Raw genomic sequence first — 14,933 nt, 5'->3', positions numbered from 1 at the left:
CTCACCCCCTGCTATGGCAAAGCTTCCTCACTTGAAACTCCTAAATTACTTCATTGCAAAGAAGAAGAATAAAAATTAAGAACGAAAGCCCTCGGTTAGCTCAGGATTCCCGGTAATTGATGGCTGCCTGCAACTCGGGTAATAAAGCGTGGCGCATCAGTAATGAGCGCTGGTTCCGCCGGAACTGTCGCGCAGGTGTGGCTGGCGGGGCGCAGGCTGGCCAGCCTCCGCTCCATCTTCTTGTCGATGGGAGGAACTGGGGCCTGATTGATAGCTTAACTGTCCTTAATTCCCCACGGAATCATTAAACACAGTATCCGTTTCATTAAACGGATCCAGGACGATTCACCTTGTGTAATCCTATCACATAACATTTTGCTCTGGATTCACTCCAGGGAGATTGTAAAATTAACATTATGGAACCAAAAGGTGGGTATTGTAGAAGCCTCGATGGAGCTGTAATTGGGAAGGGAACGAGGGGACAGTGGGGTGGCCATGCTCCATAGCTGGGTGACCTCCGCTCTTATGGGATGACCTTCATATTCTGTTGCCAAGGGCATCCAAAAGCAGCAATTCCCAAACTTTAAAGTGCACACAAAGCCCCCTGGGAGAATCTTGTTAAAATGTAGATTCTGATCCAGTAAGCCTTGGGTGGGGGCCTGGGATGTGCTTGTCTAAAAGTCCCCCAGGTGACGTCGATGCCACTGATCCACAGGCCACACTTTGGGAGCAAGGGCTCAAAGCGGTGGAGCTTAAACTGGGCTGCACATCACCAGCACCAGGAAGGCTCGTTCAAGCACAGGCTGCTGGGGCCGCAATCTCTGGTTCAGTAGGTCTGGGGTGGGGCCTGAGAACTGGCATTTCTAAGACCCCGTGTGATGCGGATGCTGCTGTTTCAGGGACCCCAAAGCAAGGGTCTCGAACTCAAGTGCCCACCGGGGCCAGAGGGGGAGTGCAAATGAGAGAAATGGGCCGATGGAGACTTGGGGGCTCCGTTCCTTGGGGAGCAGAGCAGAAGGGCGGCCAGAGCCCTTAAGACCTGGGTCAGGCCTCGAGGGGTGCTTGGAGGAGACCCCTTTTCCCATCCCAGATAAATGTGGGACCCCAGGCCCCCAATATGAGATGAGTTGCTCCCCTAAACTTGCTACAGCCTCTTGGTTCAGCTGTCCTGATTCCCCCCTTAGCACTGGTTTAAAGCTCCCGGCTGTCTCGGACAAGGAAAAAGAGGAGAGACGGCTCCTGGGAATCAGGGGGATGTCTGAACCTCGGACAGGGGCTGTCTGGGAGAGGAGAACCCCTGCATGTACCAGAGGGTCAGCGACATCTCAGGGCAAGAGTAGAACCTGGTGGCTCATGTCTGGATTTGAATTCCAGCTCAGTCCATGCCTGGGGCCTTAGCCAAGGAACTTGCCCTTTACTGGGACCGTTTTGTCACCTGTACAATAGAGCGCCACTGAATTACTGCAGCCTTCCTTATGCCTCAGGTTATTTCGGGGTTTAAACGAGATAACAAATGCCAACTGCCCACATGAGCTTCCCGTGTCAGTCCCTTCTCTGTTCACTCGGGGCACAGGGTGCCTGGCAGGCAGAAGAACTAGGTCCTAGGCCTAGACCCACCGTGGGGCTCTCTGCCTCTTTGTGAGCCTCAGTTTCCCCATGAATAAACAGAGACTCAGTGGTTCTCAGCCCTGCTTGCATGTCAGAAGCAGCCGGGGAGCTTCCAAAAGTGCTGATGTCCAGGTGCCACCCTAGGAACTGTGCGGGGTGCAGCCCGGGCACTGGGTTTTCCCCTGGACTCTCGCGTACAGCCAGGGCAGAGGCCCACCGGGTCGGGTTCTCTCCCAGGCCCTCTCCAGCCTTGACGAGCACAGTCTGTGCTTCTGGGACAGGCTACAGCCATTTGCACCTACAGATGTCTCTGCCTGGCGCTGACCAATGTTTACTTTGGATTGTTCTAGAAATCAATAATTCAGAGGCCTCTTTATTCCTGGGAATAACAAACGTCACCACCTGTGCAAGCTTCGCCCCCCTCTCTGAGAGGAGGAGTGAGGCTGGGGCAGGGGGAAGACAAGCCATCTTGAGTGAACTGGGACCCCAGGGGCAGGCCCGAGGTTGTCACCAATGAAGTCAGTGTTGGGGATGTCATTGGTGAATTGCTGAGTTGGCGTCACCCTGTCCTGCTCTGGTCCTCCCTGGGGAGAGGCTGGGGGTTTGGAGCAGCCTGGTCCTGAGCCGGGGCCAGCTTATGTTCACAGAGCACCTACTGTGCGCCGGGGGCTTGGGACTGGGTGATTGGCATCCATCAATTCTCCATCTGATCCATTGTCACACCGCAGGGCTGGAGGCCATGGGCTCAGGGCCAAGACTCCCAGCCTTCAAATCCCAGCTCCAGCACTTCATGGAAAAGCTCACCTCCCCCAGCTTTGCTGAGGTATAACCGGGACACAAAAAACCGCACGTAGTTAATAAACACAATTTGGCGAGTTTGGATGCGTGGATGCATTCGTGTGATCGTCACCACAATCCAGGTAATAAACATTCCCATCACCTCCGGAGGATTCCTTGTGTCAGTTTTTTTGTTTGTGTGTATGTGTGGCTGAAAACACTTAACATGAGGTCTACTCTCTTAGCTCATGTTTAAGTGAAGAATATCTAATTGTTAACCACAGGCACTGTGCTGTACAGCAGATCTTGGGAACTTACTCATCTGTGTAACTGTGACTTTATACCCATATCCCCTGCCCCTCGGAAAAAGGCTCCTTAACCTCCCTGAACTTAGGTCGTCCTACCTATAAAATGGGGACAGTTATTGTGGGGGTTTAAGAAGTTAACTGTTTCCAGAATGCTTCTTGGATGTGACTCTCATGGTGATGGGGATCCCTGTGGAACTGATGTGGGATTTTGAGACTGAGAGGGGTTAAGGATGTTCAAGATGGCAGAAATTGGGTCTGACTTCAACGCTCTGGCCACTAGCCTGTGTTGAAATGTTCATCCACACACACCTCTGTCCCATGGTAAGTTCCAGAGCCGAATCTCAAACCCAGATCATCTTAATAAGTTCAGTGCTTGGGGGATCAATGCTGCCACTTCCCCTCTGTGTGACATGGGGCAAGTCACTTAACCTCTCTGAGCCTCCCAACCCAGAGTTGGTGGGATCGTTCATTGAAATGACACCCTGTACATGAGCTCTTGGGACCTCAGGGCAATACGACCATTTAGCCACTGCGCTGGGCCTGAATTCAGGTCTCCTGCCTCCCAGTTTAACTTGCTTCAGTCAATTCCATATAGAGGACAAAGTCTGGTAGGGATCGAGTCTGCAGGTGGTGGGTGTAGGTCAGGAGGGTGGTTCCTGGGGGGTGGAGAAGCCAGGGGACCAATCAGGGGAAGGGACTGTGGGCAACCACAGAACCCCTGATAATCGTTAGGTAACATCCCGCACCTCCTATTAGCCCTCCCCCGGACCAGGCCAATGAAAGGAAACCACCCGGGAGCCCTCAACCCCCTTCTCCTCTCGTGGAGACGGACCCGTTCCTCTCTCCGGGACGCATTTTCACTTTGGGTGGCTTCCTTCTTTATCTTCACTTTGTATAGTGTCTTTCTTTTCTGTGGTAAACTGTTTGTGCGGGATTGCTTTGTATTTGTGATCATTCCATAATCGGTACCAGTACTCACTCTTGACACTGGGAATCGAGGACCAGGGGATGCTGAGATAGACCCAGTAACAATATAGATTGCAAGAGGGTTAACTTATTAAATTCCCGTAATTTTGTTATCCCCATTTTATAGATGGGACAATCTAAGTTCAGAGAGGTTAAGGATCTTTTCCAGGAAGTGGTGGAGCTGGGACTTGAACCCGAGGAGTAGTAATTCCTTAAGCCATGTCTTTTACCCCTGTGCTGTGTAACAGCCCAGAGCACGGGGGGGTGAGGCTTGTGGGAAACACGCCTCCTCTACTGTAGGCGGGAAATGGAGCCTGACAGACACCCCCTCCAGGATGCCCTCTGGGATTCTTTGCAGGGGACATTGCCCCCTGCAGGCTGCCCCGCCCAGACAGCTCTGCCCCCACCCATCCCCGGGCACTGCCCCTCCCCTCCCCCGCCCAAGCTGTACCTTTGCCCTTCCAGTGGGCGTGAGCCGCAAAGCCGATGTGGCCGCCATACTTGCGGTTGAACTCGGCCATGAGGGCCTTGTAGGGGTTGCGGATGAGCAGGATGGCGGCATCAAAGGCCTCGATCTCCTTCTGGCCACTTTCGTGCGTCTTGATGCAGATGGTCCGCCCGCTGCGCCAGTGGTCGCGCTCGCCTTTAAACCCTTCCCGGCAGCCAGAGGGTGGGCACACGACAGACAGGTGAGCTGGGGGAAGCCGGAGCCCACTCCACACCACCCGCTACTGAGCCACCTCAGGAACCCTCCTTTGTTCACTTATTCACTCACACATTTATTGAGCACCTACTATGTGCTGGGCACTGTGCTGGGAGCTGAGGATTCAAATGATTTGCAAAAAAACATTCATGGGTCTTGCTGTTTTTGAGAGTCAGATTAACGAAATAATGACACAAATAAATGTCAAATCACTGCCATGGTTAGTGCTACAAAGGAGGAGGATTAATGTGTCTCCCAGAGAGAGAAGAGCTCTATGTCTGGAGAGGAGCCTTGGAGAAGCCACATGGGATGGGCCTGGCTGAAGAACAATGATGATTGCTCGGCTGTCCTCCAAGGAGGGCCCAACCAGGTATTTGCTAGGAAATTGGCGATGCAAGTTTGGGTCGGAGTGGAATTGCTGAACTCTGCCACCAGGGGCGCCCCTTCTCCATCCTGCCTTCACACCGCACCCAGCACCTCCATGACATAAACGTGGCATGTTTAAATCTGATCACTTTTAAGAGTCACCAAAATATCAGCTTACTTGGGGCACCCACATGACCCTCAAACTCTGAGGGGCTGAACGATTATCCCAGGATTTGGAGAAACAACCTTGTGGGTTCAAGGCCATGGAGAGAACAAGACATGGCTTCCCCTTCTCTCTTCGGGCCCCCCCCAATATTATAGCTGTGTATACATTTTGCAGTTAGGGAAACTGAGGCACAGAGCAGGGAAGTGGCAGAGACTTGACATCTTTGCACACCCTGGAGTTTACTGGGGCAGGAATGTCCCACTGTGGCTCCAGGCATGGACATCCTGAAAGCTGGTGGTCCCACAGGACAATGAGATTTGTTTTGGGGATGAGACAGTTCTCAGAAATTCAAGTCCTGTGTCCGCTGGGCTGGGAGGCTACCTCGTCAATTCCCTGCCCCATCTGTGGGCCCCCCGCAGCTGGGAAAAGGCCTGCATACCGGTCTCAGGACATCAACCCACCCCTCCCTCTTCTGTGTCCCCTCCCTTAGAAGTCAGCGCTCTGGCCGCTGTCAGGCCACAGAGCTCGAGCCTGTACTCAGGGCTACCGGGTTCCTGAGATGGGGACAGGGGGGACATGAAACCCAGGCAAAGAGAAAGCAGGACGGAGCAGGACAGAAGTGGGGGCCGACACAAAGCAAGGGGGAAGGTGCCGTGGGGCGGGGCGGGGAGAGACAGATACAAATGAAATGAGACAGAAACAGAGAAGGGGAGACAGAGACAGAGAGAGACACAAAGACAGAGGGAAGCAGAGAAGCAGAGACACGTACAGGACGGAGGGAGACTCGCAGAGACAGGATGATCAAAAAAGAGACAATTTTGACCCCTTCCCGTGCCCATCAATCACGCTCTGCAGAGGCGAACCACCCTGGGTGAGGGGAAGAGAGGGCAGACTCAGGCGGGACGGACCCTCGGGGGGCTGGGAGGGGAGGGTCCCTACGTCCCTGTGTTCACTCACTCGCTCACTCCCTCCCTCTTTCTCCAGCCCCCGGAGCGCGGGCAGAGCGGGTTGCAGAAAACGCAGAGGAAGGACAGGAAATAAGAGATGTAGCAGGGCTGGGAGATCACCCGCCTGAACCTGCTCCTGATGGGAGAGGAAATCGGGCTCTCGGGGTGGGGGAGCGTGCCCCCAGGAACCCCGCAAGGAGCAGCAGGAGTAAGGGTGCGCTGAAGGACTCAGTCAGCTCAGTGCACAGATGCCACCGAGCCAGACCCACCCGCCAAGGTCCCCAGAAACACGAGAGTCACCAATGACCTCCTACACGTCCCACCCCACTGTCCCCTTCTCCCCACCATTGTCACTCGCCCAGATGATCCTGCAGCCTGCTAAATACCCCCAGTCCAAAGCCGTGGCCGGGGGTTCAGAGCAAGTCTCAGCACACCCTACCCTGTCTCTGCCTAACACCCTCAATAATGCACCCCCAGCCCCACCCCACCACCCTCAGGATAGTGTCCCCAGCTCTCAGAAGGGCATTCCTGGTGCTCCGCCATCTCCAGTCCTGGCCGCTCCTCCTGTCTCACCCCCCAGCCGCCACCCCTTCCCCCCGTCCCTACCCAACCCTACAACCTAACTGTTGTGTTCACCCAGCACCCGGCGTGCCACTCCCCTCCTCCCTCTCCCTTGGCGTGAGCCTTACCCATCTTCTGCACACTCCCCCTCCCAAGACTGAGCTAGAAAGAATATAAAGCCACCTGTCACAGCGCTGGGCGCATTGTAGATACTCACTCAGTGCCCGGGGAGATCAGTCTTCCTAACAGGGACATGAATATATTCCTAGTAGGAAGGGCTATGATGGGGGAATGCCGGGGTTCAAGGAGGATGAAGGGGGACACCTGAGTCTGCCAGCGACGCTGCAGAGAGGGGCTTGATCTGCAGCCCCAGGAGCCGGGGCCCAGGCCAATGAGCAAGGCATAAGGGTGGGGACAGCGGGGACCGATGTCCCAGGGTCTGCACTTGCAGATTTCTGGTGTGTTCTTGAACTCCAAAAAGCTCATTATACCTGGAGACTGATGTCTAAAAGGGGCGGCAGAGCTCCCGCCCAGGGGGGCAACCGGGACAGAGAAGTTCCCCTCCTCCGGGAACGTTTCTACCGGAGGATTTCATTACATTTAGCATCTTTCAGCTATAAAGGTGACATGGGGAGGGGCTTGGGGGTTAGCCAGATTGACTCAGGCTACTGGGGAGTTGTGTGTAGCAGGGTCTTCTCTTTGCCCGAACGACACTGCCGGCCCCGGGCTCCCGGGGAGAGCTCATTGTTAGCTGCGAGGGCGCAGGCCGAAGGGAGTATTTGTCAGCTCCTAATGAAAAGGCAGCTATACTCAAAGCCTCGCTGCCTGCGACCAGCCCTCAAACCCCTGCCTTTCTCAGTGGGAATTAAGGAAACATCTAGTAACTAGACACAGCTGGAGGCAGGAGAATCGCTGCTGCGGAGGGTTTATATTTTCTTTCTTCCTTTTTTTTTCTTTAAATCAAGTTAAAATTTTAGTCGACACCTCACTCCATTAATGATCAATTAATACTCCCCAACAATAGGTTATAAACAACACAGGGTGAAGACAATTTTTTGGAATGTTTTGGGTCTCGAAGTAAAAATACTGGGTTCTTAGTCTAGGGCTGGGAGGTTGGGGGGGTGGTCCCAGATCTGGCTTTGCATGAGCTCCCTGGGGAGCTTTTTAAAAGAAACCACAGTCAGCCCACTCCTGAGATGCTGAAGTTAATGGTCTGAGGTTCTTTGAAAGCTCCCTGGCTGGTTCTAATGTACAGTCAGAGACCAGCCCTCTTGGCCTTGGACTAAGTAGCTTACTGTCCTGGTTACATGTCATTTAAAAAATAACATTTTACACCACACCTTCACATGTATTATCTCATAAACATTATTTTAGTATATTTTTGGAAAATCTCTGAGTTCAGTACTGACAGCCCCATATGACAGATGAAACAATTAAAGCTCAGGGAGGTGAAGAATCCTGCCTAAGTTGCCACAGCTGGTTGAAGTATCAGAGTGAACTTTCACACCGAAAGTTCAATCTCCTGACTCCACCTTAAGATTCAATTTTCTTCTCCCTGAAGTCAGGAGGTTGTGTTGGGTCAGAGATGGCAAATATTTGGCTTATAGACCATCGTTCCCCATTCTTCATTTCCATAGGCATCACTACTAGATTGGGGCCTGTTTCTGAGAGAGAATAGTAGGACGAGCCTCAGAATCCTTCTTAACACATTGTCCTAAAGCAGGAGTTTGCTGGAATTGGCACGTGAGAGGAAACCACTTGGGATTCTGAGGGATCCTTCTACGTGATGTTCTGGGATTGCCTGAGTGGGGCTGTTGCCACATCCAGGGGGGCTGGAATGTGGGAGAGGCCGTGGGATGCTTTCTGGGCAGGCACCCCCAGCCACTGCTCCAGGACAAGCCAGAGAGAGTCTGGAATGTGCCCAGGCTCCTTCCAGCAACTCCCATAAAGGCAGCACGACAAAGGGGTTAAGGTCTTCGGTTCTGTGGACAGCTAGGTCTGGGTTCAGATCCTGGTATAAGTATGCAAAACCCTCAGCATGGAGCCTCATACATAATAGGTGCTTAACAAATAATTGCCCCAACCCAAACTAAAAATGTATTATAAATATGCAAAAAGCTGGAATTTTAAGGCAGATCCTCTGCCCCGCGCTTCTGCCAACTCCAACCTTTGACCTGTCCTCTTAACTCTTCTTGTCTTCTTCCTCAGTCTCTGCTTCCCTCCCACTTCTCACCCTGAGAAAGACACAGTCCCTTGGCTCTCCCTGAGTTAGGGGTCAAGGGTAGCTGTCTGTCAGCCCAGCTGGCTCCCAGACCCTAGTGCTCATAGACTACTTTTATTGAACACATACTCTGTTCTGAGAATTACAAGTATCAACTTATTAACCTTTACAACAGCCTCATGAGGTCATACTGTTATCTCTAATTTGTGCATGATGACACAGGATCAGAGAGGTACAGTAACTTGCCCAAGGTCACACAGCCAGGAAGTGGCCATCAGCTGGTTTGCATACCCAAAGACCATGGCCAAGGGCTGCTCCACACGTAGATGTGAAACCCCTCATAGGCAGAGTCCCAGCTTCCCTGATGTCTCCCATCGTGCCTAGGAGAGGGCGTCATGCCCAAAGGGCATTTCATCCATGATTTCTAGTTTCATTCATGGTTTTCCAGTTAAAAAAAAAACAAACAGGAATTTCTGGCCTGTGTGACAGAGTAATAGGAAGTGGGCTTTGAAGCTGGGGAAGACTAGGATGCAGTCCCCAGTCAGCCTATTGGGGAAAAAAAAAACACAAACAAAAAACTGTGTGACTTTAGCTAAGTTATTCTTCCTCCCCAAGCCTCAGTTTTCATATCTGGGAAGTGGCATCATTATCCTAACTCCCAGGGTTCCTGTGCAGGATTAGATAAGAATGCAGTACCTGGCACAGCTCTTGGCACCTATTAGGTGGTCAAGAGAACATCTATGGCCATGTGAACCTACATGAGGTGCCTGGCACACAGCCGGTGCTCCATAAATGCATATTGGGAAACCAGACTTAGCAAGTGCCTCCAGACATTGCCGTGCTCAGTAAATATCTGCGAATGGAGTGAAAATAAAGCAGCCTGCATAACAAATATTGATGACTTAAGTGTAGATAAGGACCTGGTGAATGGCAGACACTCAATAAATGTCCCCAAAGGGACATAGTTATTGTACGTCTTACGGACAGCAAAGAGGTGCTGGTCAGTAAGTATCTGTGGTGAGGTACCCAGCACACAGTGGGAGCTTAAGGAATGTTGGTGGTGACGCAGATGGAGGAAAAGGACCAGGCACACGACAGGTGCTGGATAAATGTCAGTTAGTGAATTGGTGCAGGCGAGGCACCCAGGATGTGATACTCAAGAAATGTTTGTGGGGCCAGGCACAGTGGCTCAGCAGAGGAAACATAGTGGCTCGGGTACAGTGGCTCAGCCTGGGCAGCATAGCAAGATCCCCATCTCTACAAAATATAAAAAAATTAGCTGGGTGTGATGGTGCACACCTGTAGTCCCAGCTACTCGGGAGGCTGAGGCAGGAGGATCGCTTGAGCCCAGGAGTTAGAGGCTGCAGTGAGCAATGATGATGCCACTGCACTCCAGCCTGGGCAACAGAGTCAGACCCTGCCTCAAAAGAAGAAAAAAGAACTGTGGTGTGTAAAGAAAGGGAGGGCACCAAGCACATAGTAGGTCTCAATGAGTGTGCCTGAGCAAGCTGAGTGGCACACAGTAGGTGCTCAGGAAGGGTATTCCCACGCCCTCCCTGTGGGGACCTTCCCAAGGCCAGGAAGCCTCCTGCACCACCCTCCCTCCGCCCCTCTGTCTCCTCACCTTTGTTGTAGAGGGAGCCGTCAAAGTAGTAGCTGCCGGTGTAGAAGCCGGTGGCCAGCTCGATGAGGTGACGAGCCCACGTGTTGCCGGCCCCGGGGAAGCTGGCCAGGGCTATGAGCTGATTGGACTTGGCTGGCAGGAACCTTCTGTCCATGCAGCGGTTGTCTGAAAAGGGCAGGGCACAGACAGGGGTTGGTGGCAGGGCAGACGGAACCTGTTCAGAGCGGACCGGGATACGAGCCCCACCCCTGCCACTTCTCAGCTGTGTGACTCAGCACACACGATGGAAGCTTCCGTGGGCCTCAGTTTCCCCATCTGCAACACGGAGGAGATGGCTTCTTTCGGGGTAGAGGTGAGGGTTCAATGAGATCATGCATGGGAAGGGGTAGGCACAGTGCTCAGCACATAGTAGGGATTCAAGTAGGAAGACAGCTAGGAGGATAAAACTCTTGAGCCTCGGTTTCTGCGCAGTAATGCGAGTCTTTCCCAGTCGCCCTGACCCTCCCCTCCAGATGAAAACCCTCAGTGGTGTCCACCTACATGGGATCCAGTGTGAGCTACCTGGCTTGGCCTTGCAGCCCGCAGGGCTGGCCCTTTGCCCATCCCAGGCTCATTTCGTCCCACCCGCCAGCCGCCAGCACCTGGACTCTCTTCACTCCCTGCACGCTGCTCCTTCCTGACCTGGCACCTGCGTGGGTTCCCGTGCCACGGCCCCCCGCTTGCCTTTGCTTCTTATTCTTCGGCTCTGTGCCGAATGCGTCCTCCCTCCCTCCCTGGGCTATCATTTGTGTGCTACTATGTCCATCTTCTTCATAGCGCTTGTCACTATTGCAATTCCAACAATTATTTGTTGCAATTAGTTGTTTAGTCAAAACCCTGCCCGTACTGCGCTTTGCTGATTTCCCGGCACTTTCCGCAATATCTGGCATACAGCAGGTGCCTAATAAATACGTCTTGGATGGATGGACGAATAGGTAGATGGGTGGAGGGGTGGATGACAATAATCGCGACTTTGCAGGGCTCTTGTAAGGATTACGTGAAATAATGCATGTGCCATGTTAACACTCTAAAGTGCTCCAAGCGGGTAGATGTATTTTTCCCTGGACTTCAGTTTTCTCATCTGTAAAATGGATTGGTGGGGTGGCGAGTACCATTGTGAGATTTGGGATTCCCCGGCTTTTCAGACAGCTCAGGATGCCACTGTTGCCAGAGTTGAAGGAAAATGCACGCCCCGACCCCTCCCACTTGCCAGCCCTACCGGAGCTAAGGAAGCACAGGGGTTTCTTTTGGTTCCCCAGCAGAGAGCGAAGCTGAGGGAAAGCCCAGCGTAGGGGACTCTGGAAGAAGAAGGAAGAGGGGAGAATCCCAGATCCAGGCCTGGAGGCCCCAGGTCTCATTCCTGGCTTCTTCCCTCTGGGCAGGTGACCTCCATCCTTAGTCGCCGTCACAGGGAAGGTGGGCAAACCTCCCTCGCTTCCCCTGGCTCCCCTGGCTCTCACCTCCTTCCCTCCCACTCCTGGGGAAGCCCACCCATCCCCTGCCCGCGCATGTGGGGGCACTTTCCTCCCTCCTCCCCGAGCTCCTTGCCCCCACGCGTCCCTTTTATCCTCTCTCTCAGCTGGCTCAGTCACGCTCACGTGTGAACGTGAACAAACAGCTCCGGCATTTAGAAAGATCCCCCTCCAGCGGCCCCCATCTCTCCTTGCCCTTGTGACAGCCTCGCTTCCCACAGAGCTGCCCACATCCCTCAGTCCGTGGACTCTGGCCTCCACGCTGTACCTGGGATCGGGTCTCACTGAGGTCCCCAGTGATCCCTGTGCAGAATCCAGCAAACAAGCCCGCCTCCCGGGACCACTCGGCAGCAGCGGCTCGCTCCACTCTCCTCGTGTATAATTCCTTTCTGAGATCTCACCAGGGTCTTTCCTGTTCTGCACTAGCCGCCACTTACTGCATCCTTACTTGGAGCCTACCTGAGTTCTCGCGACAGCCCTTTGAGGGAGAAGGTTGAAGTCCTAGATTTAAATTCCAGTTCTGCCACTTATCTGCTGGGTGACCTCGACAAAAATGATCTGTCTGAGCCTCAGTTTCCTCACCTGTAAAATGGAACTAGCAAGCAGTGCTGACGGCCTGAAGTTGTTAGGAGGGTTACATTCGAGATCGAATGTGGAGTATTCGCATAAGACTCACACTGGAAGTGCCAGTCGATCGAGGCTGTCAGTAGCGTCGCTACTAGCCAGAGGCTCCGCCCTCTTCTCCTGCCATGTGTAATCTGTTTGTTTGGAGGACAGCAGATTCGGGAGCCAATAAACCAAGGTTCATCAGCGTCAAAGCCAAGTAGGCATCTGGGAAGGGTTTTCATGGGCCTATACTGCAAAAGGGACCCAGACATGGGACTTTCTAGAGTGTGGTTACGTTGCGTATGTTGATAGGCGTGCGGATTACCCGGGTGTCATTGGTCAGCACACTTGAAATCGGTGCATTTCACTCTATGGAAATGTTACTTTGAAAAATCACAAAGCAAATATTGAATTAAAATGCAGGGTAAACATACTGAAGTGCAACGATGTTTGCAACTCGCTTTGAAATGCATCAAAAAATAGGAAGGATGGAGGGAGGGAGAGACGGAGAAGGCATGACAAAGTGAATATAGCAGAAAGCGGACAAATGTCAAACCTGTGGAATGAGCACATGGGTGTTCACTGCATGATTCTTTCGACTTTTGTAGAGGGCTGGCATTTTTTTTTTTAATAAGAAAATGTTGGGTTGGCGGGGTGAGAGGACCTGGCTCCTTCATTTCCCTCGAAAACAGAATTCTCCGTTCAAGTACTTCCTGGGATGCCAAGATAAAAGCTGTTGTTTTTAGTGCTAAAACCCCAAGATAAAGGCTGCTGTTTTGAGTGCTAAAAAGAAAGTTTATTTGGTTCTTATTCCCCATAAGTCAAAGCAGATGCTGGAGGCAGTATTACATACAGCTCTGGAATTGGACAGACCTGCATTTCCATCCTGGATTGTCATGGCTACGTGTGTGACATTGAATAAGGCTCTTTGCCTCTCTGAGCCTAAGTTTCCTCAGTTATAAACCAGGCCTAATAAACCTTACAGGATTAAACAGGATAATGAGTGAGAATTATTTACAATGTATGTTGAGAAGCTGTGGTTAAGAGTGCTGTCTTGGGACTCAGATTGCCTAGATTTGAATTCTAACTCTGCCCTATCTGAGCTGTGTGATTCTACCCAAGTTACTCAACCTCTCTGTGCCAAGGGTATCTCATTTGTAAAATGGTAATAACAGTGCTTGTATCACTGGACCGTTGGGACGATTAGATGAGTTAAAATCACCATCACCATCACCACCACCAATTTGTAAAATGGTAATAACAGTGCTTGTATCACTGGACCGTTGGGACGATTAGATGAGTTAAACCAGGTAAAGGGCTTAGACATGTCTGGTAAGCACAGGAAGTGCTCAATCATTATTTATTTCCCATCAGAAACATTAGGGCTTAGCACAGAGTAGGTTCTTGCTAAATGGCAGCCATGGTGGACCAGGTTCTTGGCAGCCTCATGAACCACGTGACTCTCAAACCTCCCCAGTGTGTAAGGACTGCAAGGGTGGCGTGGCAAAATTGAAGACTAGTAATGACCTAGGGGCAGGGCACCGGGAATGAGCAAACTCATATATTAAGGACTCCTTATCTGCTGTTGAAAAAGCTCCAAGATCTGTTCTGGCCACATCAAAGCCATTCGCAGTCACAGGGTAATAAATCTGTATATGACTCTCCCCTCCAGACTGAGGCAACACGGTTCTGCACAGACTACGCAACACTCCCCTAAAAACTAACAAATACTCATCCTTCTTCCCTGGAGTGTAAATAGACCCAAGGGCTGCACTTGCTGCACTAGGCTCTCAGCAGGACTTTAGCTACCGTGGAAGCGCCACAGTTGGTCACTACTGCTACCCCATCGGGCCAAACAGGGGACAGAACATTGGTGGGGCTGCCACTAGCTCTTACAGCTAGTGGCTAAGCAGAAAAAGGTGCCCTCCCCTTCCTCTGGGCAGATGTGCTGCCATCCAAGGTGAACAGCATGTGGGTTGGCCTCCAGGCACCACGTTTTCTGTAGAGTGTGCTTGTGCAGTGCCCAACCTGCCCAACCACACACAATGGCCTGGTTACTGGGAAATGAGGAGTAGGAGGTCTAGCCCAAAGGTGTTTTGATGGCTCTCCAGGCTGTGGGAGTATTCTTTGCACCATAGGCAAAGATTTCCAGCAGGGGCTTTGGAGTCAGACACCTGAAAGCAAATTGCTTTCATAGATGTGTAACTGTATCTAGTTCGGAACTGTCTGAGTCTTGGTTCTCTCATCTGTAAAACGGGGATGATACTGCCCTGATCATAGGCTTACTGTGGACTTTATGTTGCTTAACTAGAGGAGGCTTGGCACAAGGACTGGTGCATAGTAGATGTTCACTATATTCAGATATTGGGTTAGCCCTTCAGGCTCCTTTTGGGCTGAGTGTCCCAGCAAGGACACTTGCTCCCCAGCCCCCACCTAAGTGCTACCCACCCTCCCTGAAGGCTCAATCAGGAAAAAGGTTTTTATCAAGAAATATTATAAACAGCTTGACTTCAGGCAAGTCCCTCAACTGCTTTGAGTCTCAATTTCCCTCCTGAAAAGTGGGCATAAC

At 52.0% G+C, this 14,933-nt stretch overlaps 1 protein-coding gene across 1 annotated transcript in view; it reads right to left on the bottom strand.

Annotated features, from left to right (window-relative positions):
• WSCD2 (WSC domain containing 2) overlaps positions 1-14,933 on the bottom strand; it is a 61,185-nt gene that overhangs the window by 3,622 nt on the left and 42,630 nt on the right. The window contains exons 6-7 of the mRNA XM_012657595.1: positions 10,248-10,412; positions 4,111-4,311 (exon numbers count right to left, since the gene is read on the bottom strand). Of these exons, the coding sequence (XP_012513049.1) occupies positions 4,111-4,311; positions 10,248-10,412 (366 nt within the window). The remainder of the gene's footprint in view (positions 1-4,110; positions 4,312-10,247; positions 10,413-14,933) is intronic.

This window comes from Propithecus coquereli, unplaced genomic scaffold (assembly GCF_000956105.1).
Source record: "Propithecus coquereli isolate 6110/MARCELLA unplaced genomic scaffold, Pcoq_1.0 Scaffold552, whole genome shotgun sequence".
NCBI lineage: Eukaryota > Metazoa > Chordata > Mammalia > Primates > Indriidae > Propithecus > Propithecus coquereli.
Note: the sequence above shows the minus strand (reverse complement) of the source record. Positions and strands in the feature narration are given on the sequence as shown.